The 7,500-nt window shown below is 37.8% G+C and overlaps 1 protein-coding gene across 4 annotated transcripts in view; it reads left to right on the forward strand.

The window, feature by feature from the left end:
* LOC123511810 (band 7 protein AGAP004871-like) overlaps positions 1–7,500 on the forward strand; it is a 308,047-nt gene that overhangs the window by 238,470 nt on the left and 62,077 nt on the right. The window contains exon 1 of one of the 4 annotated variants that reach the window (XM_045267843.1): positions 2,024–2,155. The exons of the other annotated variants lie outside the window; for them this stretch is intronic. Coding sequence (XP_045123778.1) covers positions 2,056–2,155 — 100 coding nt within the window. The 5' untranslated portion in view covers positions 2,024–2,055. Of the gene's footprint in view, positions 1–2,023; positions 2,156–7,500 lie in introns of those variants that run through there. 4 annotated transcript variants of the gene reach the window in all.

A 7,500-nucleotide genomic window follows, 5' to 3' on the forward strand; every position in this document is an offset into this window, starting at 1 on the left:
GGAGGAGGAGGAGGAGGAGGAGGAGGAGGAGGAGGAGGAATAAGAGAAAGAGGAAGAGGAAGAGAAGAAAGAGAACAATATTACCGTGTATATTTTTTTAATAGAACAAGAGGAAATAAAAAGTAAAGAGAGAGAGAGAGAGAGAGAGAGAGAGAGAGAGAGAGAGAGAGAGAGAGAGAGAGAGAGAGAGAGAGAGAGAGAGAAAGGTAACCAAGGAAGACAGGTATAACTCTTTATCAACACACACACACACACACACACACACACACACACACACACACACACACACACACACACACACACACACACACACGAGCTAAGGAACAAAAGATGCCAAAAGAAAGGAGGAGATTGCTTCAACATTCCTTCACTATTTCCTTACCAAGACAAAACAATGACCAAGATTAAAAAAAAAAAAAGAAAAGAAAAAGAAAACAGAACATTTATATTTGCTTCACGAATATTGAAAAGAAAAAAAATAGCTTGATATAATAATTTTTTTTATATATAGTGAAGGAACGGAGTGATAGGAAAATAGTTTGGTTAATTGGTTAGTAAATAGATAGAGATATGAATGGATAAGGAAATAAATGGATAGATAATTAAATATAGTTGATTTAGTGTTTATATTTGCACACAGTGGTAAATGAAGCTTTCTTTATGAATATTGAACAGAAAAAAAGTTAGAATATATTTGTGTTTAATGATTTAGTGGAAGAATTGGTACAGTAGATTTATTGATAGTTTAATAGATAGATAGATAAACAGATAGATTTAAGTTATATTTTAAATTTAGACTTAATAAATGAATAATTAGACGGATCGATATATAGACATTTTGGCATAAGGAACATTAGATTAGTAGACTGACATACACATTCACATTAATTCCTTGTTTTCATTCTAATATGAGGAAAAGATTTAGAAGCATATATGGAAACTCTCTCTCTCTCTCTCTCTCTCTCTCTCTCTCTCTCTCTCTCTTTGACCATCACTATGTACCACCACCACCACCACTCCCTAGCGGCCATCAACCAATCAGGGAACAGAAAACGAGACACAGCTGAGCGATAATTCCATGCATACCAATCCGTTTTCTTTTTTGGCCGCGCTGAAGGACAGACTGAACTAAACTCTTGGAAACACGGCAAGAGGGAGAGAGAAAGGAAGAGGGAGAGAGAAAGGGAAATAAATCACTATAACGAAAACGGGAATAACAGAAACGAAGAAAAGAGAAATACGTGTGTTGAATTATGAGATGAGATACGGAAATGTGATTTTTTTTAATGGGTTGAAAAGGAAAAAGAAGGAAAAATATACAAGTTTTCCTAAATTTTCACGTTGAATGAACAAAATTTTGCCGACGAGTTACTGCCGCCGCCACCGCTACCCCCGCCACCGCCGCCGCCGCCGCCGCCGCTACAGGAGTCCCATGCTGTGTCCCGCCACGCCCAGGCACTCCTTGGGGCGCGCCACGCATCACGGAGCCTGCAGGAGCCACGCCCGCCGCCCGAGACGCCCAATCACGCCTACACAAGGAATATAAACAGTGATATCTGCAACTTATCTTCACTATTCGTTCTTCATTTCGTCTTTATTTACTTTGTTTACACTGTGTCGCTTCTCCAACTGTACCCCGCCCCGCCCCGCCCAGCTCCTCCCTGCCCTGCCCCGCCCCAATGTGAGGCCCCAACAAGGCCCACCCAGTGACGTTTATGCCCCGTAAACCTGCCCCAGTACCCCACCAGACCCCCAGCCGCCCACTCCGAGTTCCGCCCCGTCCCGCACGCCCCACCCAGGCCCCGGAGACGCAGCTACGGGGCGGACACCGAGGGGGAGGAGGAGGAGGGGGCGGCGCGGGGGCTCGTTAGAGTGGTCAGAGTGGGTCGTGTGGGGTGGGTCAGGCTGGTGGCCAAGGTGGTGGGCCAGTCGGCGGCGGTGGAGGTGGTGGCGGGGGAGAGGCACGCTGGGGGAGGCGGTGGCGGCGGTGGTGGTGGCGGCGGTGGCGGAGGGGGCGGCGGCGGTGGCGGCGGCGGCGGTGGCGGGGTGAGGGCTATGGAGGACGCGGGCGGCACCTTCTCGATCGGCTCCTGTCAGAAGATTGTCACGGAAGACCCACCGCCAGCGAGACGCGCCTGGCAGATCGGCTACCACCGTGAGTGTGTGTGTGTGTGTGTGTGTGTGTGTGTGTGTGTGTGTGTGTGTGTGTGTGTGTGTGTGTGTGTGTGTGTTGATCTGCTGCAGTCTCTGACGAGACAGCCAGACGTTACCCTACGGAACGAGCTCAGAGCTCATTATTTTCAATCTTGGGATAGGCCTGAGACCAGGCACACACCACACACCGGGACAACAAGGTCACAACTCCTCGATTTACATCCCGTACCTACTCACTGCTAGGTGAACACCACCTACACGTGAAAGGAGACACACCCAAATATCTCCACCCGGTCCTCTGGCTTGTGAAGCCAGCGCTCTAACCACTGAGCTACCGGGCGTGTGTGTGTGTGTGTGTGTGTGTGTGTGTGTGTGTGTGTTCAAGAAAAGGGGTATAAAGAAGTAGAGCGAACATCTCTCTCTCTCTCTCTCTCTCTCTCTCTCTCTCTCTCTCTCTCTCTCTCTCTCTCTCTCTCTCTCTCTCTCTCTCTCTCTCTCTCTCTCTCTCTCTCTCTCTCTCTCTCTCTCTCTCTCTCTCTCTCTCTCTCTCTCTCTCAGGTAATGCACATCAATTCTTTTTAACCTTTGTTTTTCACTAAAGCTTCTCTGTTCTACTTTAATCTATTTATATATGTATGTATGTATGTATGTATGTACGTATCTCACTATGCATCAGTCTATCAATTCATCTATTAGTCCAATCAATGCATCAATCTATCTATCTATTTTCACTTCCATATCTCTCCATCTACATATCTGTTTTTCCTTCCTATCTCACCACACACACACACACACACACACACACACACACACACACACACACACACACACACACACACACACACACACACACACACACACACACACACACATCTTAAGGGATCTCCGCATTTTTCATATTTTTCCCCACACAACTATATTTTTCCCTCTTCCTTATCCCACGTCCCCTATTCCTCCCCTCCTTCCCTTCCATCCCTTCGTCCGTCCCTCCACCTCCCTCCCTTCATCCCTTTCCTCCATCTTCGTCACAGAAACAGTTCCATCGTGTTGAATCTCACTATTAATCTCTTCCCAGACACCTCCTCATATTTTTCACCGTGTGTGTGTGTGTGTGTGTGTGTGTGTGTGTGTGTGTGTGTGTGTGTGTGTGTGTGTGTGTGTGTGTGTGTGTGTGTGTGTGTGTGTGTGTGTGTGTGTGTGTGTGTGTGTGTCTTTAGTCCTTTTTATATTGGTTTATTCTTGCTGGATTTATTTATTTTTTCGTTTTAGTCTGTCAGAGAGAGAGAGAGAGAGAGAGAGAGAGAGTGTAGATTAATGATAATGTATATAATCTTATTTTTTCTGCGTTTTCTTTAATATTTTCCTCTTGTTTTTTTTTTCTCCTGTCCATTTGTTTCCCTTTCTCATGTGGTTTCATTTCCTTCGCTTTTCTTTTCATTTCTTTCATTTCTCCTATTTCTGTACATTTAATCTTAATTTCTCTTCCTTTCTTTGGTGTGATAGTATAGTTATTTAATTTCATTTTTGCTATTCTCCTCTTTATTAGTAATTCTCTCTTCCCTTCTTGAATCAACCTATTTTTTGCCTAAGTAGTGAGAGAGAGAGAGAGAGAGAGTGCTTCAGCTTCGTGACGTCATTCGTTGTGCATTGTAGTTGGTTTTTTAAGTGTATTCTTGACTCTTTTGTTCTCTCTCTCTCTCTCTCTCTCTCTCTCTCTCTCTCTCTCTCTCTCTCTCTCTCTCTCTCTCTCTCTCTCTCTCTCTCTCTCTCTCTCTCTCTCTCTCTCTCTCTCTCTCTCGTTTCCTCTTCATGTTTTCATTAAAGCACTTTTTAAATTCTTTCACTTTTCTTTTCTTTTCACACCAAGATCTTTTTTCTTTTACATTTCCTTCCTCATAAATTTTCCCTTGACCTTCCACACCTTGAAACACACACACACACACACACACACACACACACACACACACACACACACGCGCACACTGAGAGAGAGAGAGAGCACTAGCCATCTATTGGAAAACTATATCAATATACAACTTATCTTTGACCTCACGACTTTGACCTGCTTGGGAGTCAGGGGTCAGAGAGAGAGAGAGAGAGAGAGAGAGAGAGAGAGAGAGAGAGAGAGAGAGAGAGAGAGAGAGAGAGAGAGAGAGAGAGAGAGAGAGAGAGTTAACATAAAAAATTGAGAAAGATTAAATTCGTACCAGTCGAAGTGTGAATGAGAGAGAGAGAGAGAGAGAGAGAGAGAGAGAGAGAGTGTGAGATAGTTTTAATGGATCCTACAATGAGATCGGATGTCCCTCTGCCTCAGTCTAACCCTTTTTTTAGTTCACAGGATCCTTTCAAACTCCCTCCTTTTCCAATAGACTGTCGCTAATTAATCGTCATACGCTTTTTTTCCTTTTTTCCCTTTTTTCCCTTTTTTTCTTTTTTCTGTTGGGAATTTGGTTTTTTATTAATTTTTCTTTGTTTTAGTGGTTTTTATTATTCTTTATCGTATTTTTGGTATCTCGCTCTTTTCTTTATTTTTTTCTTTTTCCTTCATTTTTCCTTTATTTTTTTTATTTGTGTAATTTTTATTTTCTTAATTATTCTTTATTATATTTTTTTCTTTATTCTTGGTTATTTTTCATTATATTTTTCTTCGCTCTTTTCTTTATTTGATTTCTTTTTCCTTCTTTTTTTCTGGTATTATTTGCATTCTTTTTATTCGTTCTTCCTTTTTTTTTAATTAGTGTAATTTATATGGAGTTGAATATTTCTATTGTTTTTTTTTCTTATTTCTCTCATTCGCTATCTAATTTATTCTTTTTTTTTTTATCTCGGGGGATTTTCTTTTTTCATTCAATTTTTTCTTTTCTGTTTGGATGGGTGAAATTTCTCTGCTGTTGATTATTCTTTATTTTTTTGTTTTTGTTTCTCTCATTCGTTATTAAATTTATCCATTTTTTTCTTTACTATTTGAAATGTGTATCATAATTTTTTTTTCCTTCTCTTTGTATTTGGTTTATTTTTTTTCCTTTTTTCTATTTGGTTAAGTTTTTTTTCTATTCCTTGGTTAGTTTTTTTCTTCTTCTATTTATATTTGGTTCATTTTTTTTTTTTCTATTTGGTAAAGTTTTTTCTATTTATATTTGGTTATTTTTTTCTATTTTTTATTTCGTAAGTTTTTTTTCTATTCCTATTTCGTTCATTTTTTTTCTATTTTAGTTAATTTTTTTTTTTTTTTCTATTTCTATTTGGTTCATTTTTTTCTTTAGTGAGGAATTCCAATATTCTTGCTATTTTTCTCATAGAGGATTCCATTTCTCTGTCTTGCTTATGTATTAATGTTATTAACTTGTATTATGTTATTTGTTTTATTATCTGTTTAAATTTTTCTTTCTTTTGTAAAGGAAAATTGATAATATGCATCTCTATATTATTATTATTATTATTATTATTATTATTATTATTATTATTATTATTATCATTATTGTTATCGTTATTATTATTATTATTATTATCATTAGTAGTAGTAGTAGTAGTAGTAGTAGCAATAGTAGTAGTAGTAGTAGTAGTAGTAGTAGTAGTAGTAGTAGTAGTAGTAGTAGTAGTGTCGTAGTTGTCGTTGTTGTTTTATTCATCACATATTACATATTTATTCATGTTTCCCTGGCCTGACTCTTCATTTTCCCTCGTGTGTCTTTTCCTTCTCCCTTTCCTCCTCCAACACAAAGGGAAACACTAATATTTCCTCCTCTTTTCCAGGTAAGTGTTCGTGCGTGCGTGCGTGTGCGAGTGACGGGAGGTTTGCAGGGACGGTAAGACAGTAATGAGTAATCTCTCTCTCTCTCTCTCTCTCTCTCTCTCTCTCTCTCTCTCTCTCTCTCATGTGGACACTTTATGACAATCCAATAGTTTTCTTTCTTTCTTTAACCGATTTTTATATTTCCTCGTAACCTTCTTTTTTTTTCTTTTATTTCTTTTCCTTATTGTTATTTGTTTCATTTTCTTGTTTCTATTTGTTTTTTCCTTTCTTCGTTTCTGGTTCCTTTTTTGTTATTGTTCTTGTTTTACTCTTTTTGCTCTTTTTTCCTTCTTTTCTTTGTCTTTCTTCATCATCATCATCTTTTTCTTCTTTTTCTTTTTTCTTTTTCGTTTCGTTTCTTCCTTTTTCTTTTTTCTTTCTTTTCTTCTTCTTCTTCTTCTTCTTCTTCTTCTTCCCCTTGTTATTTTCTCATTTTCTTTTCACTCTTTTCTTTTTTCTTCCTGTTTTCCTTTCTCTTTATGTTCCAAATTTTCATTCACATTTTCTTTTCCTTTTCTCTCCCTTCATTTTTTTTCTTTTTTTTTTGCAAAGGAAATTTCTCTGTTCTTTTCCTTTGTGTGTTATTTTCCTCTTTTCTTTTCTTCTTTTTTTTTTGATGTCTTGTGAAGTCTGTTTTTCTTTCATTTTGTCTTGTTTACTTCTTTCTTCTTCTTCTTCTTCCTCTTCTTCCTCTTCCATGTTTTGAGAAGTCTTTTTTTTTTCAGCAAAGAAGAAGGAAGATCAAAGTTTTGTAAAAGGTGTTTTCCATTTCCTGTGTTCTCTTCCCTTCCTCCTCTTCCTCTTCTTCTGTGCCTCCTTTCCCTTTCTTTCCTTCCTTCTCTCTCTCTCTCTCCCTCCCCTTTCGTTGTTTTGGGAGGTTGAGTTGAAATTTTTCCGTTTTTTTCTGTTTTTTCTTCTTGTCATTCCATTTTCTTTTATATTTCCCTTTTTATCAATTTTTTTTCTCTTATCTTATCTTATTCTTTATCTTCTTCTTCTTCTTCTTTTCTTTTCTTTCTTTTCTTTTTTTCTTCTTCTTTATCAGTTTGTGGAGGATTTAATTACCTTTAGTCGGATTAAATTTGCCTAATCTTTTTTCTCGTCTTTATTCTCTTTCCTTTCTCTTCCACTGTCTCTTTGATTTCTTTGATATTTCCTTTTTCTTTTTTTCGTTTTTCCCTTCATTATTTCATTTTTTCTTGATTTTTCCTTTTTTCTCTTCATATTTTCTTTCCTTCATTTTTTTCCCTTTTTTCATTATTTCATTTTTCTTAATATTTCCTTTTTTTCTCTTCATTTTATTCTTTCCTCCTTCATTGTTCCTTTCCTTCTTTATTTTTCTTTTCTATTCATTTTCTTTTTCCTTGATTTTTCCCTTTTCTCTTCATTTTTCCTTTTTCGTTTTCATTTCCTTCTTTTTTCCTTGTTCTTTTTATTTTTTCCTTTTTTCTTGATTTTTTCCTTATTCTTTTAACTTTTTTCCTTTTTACATTGGTCTTTAGCGAAAACTTTTCTTTTTCTTTTTCCTTTCAGTCAGGAAGAAGTTTTGGTGA

Source organism: Portunus trituberculatus, chromosome 32, assembly GCF_017591435.1.
Source record: "Portunus trituberculatus isolate SZX2019 chromosome 32, ASM1759143v1, whole genome shotgun sequence".
In the NCBI taxonomy this organism is placed as follows: domain Eukaryota; kingdom Metazoa; phylum Arthropoda; class Malacostraca; order Decapoda; family Portunidae; genus Portunus; species Portunus trituberculatus.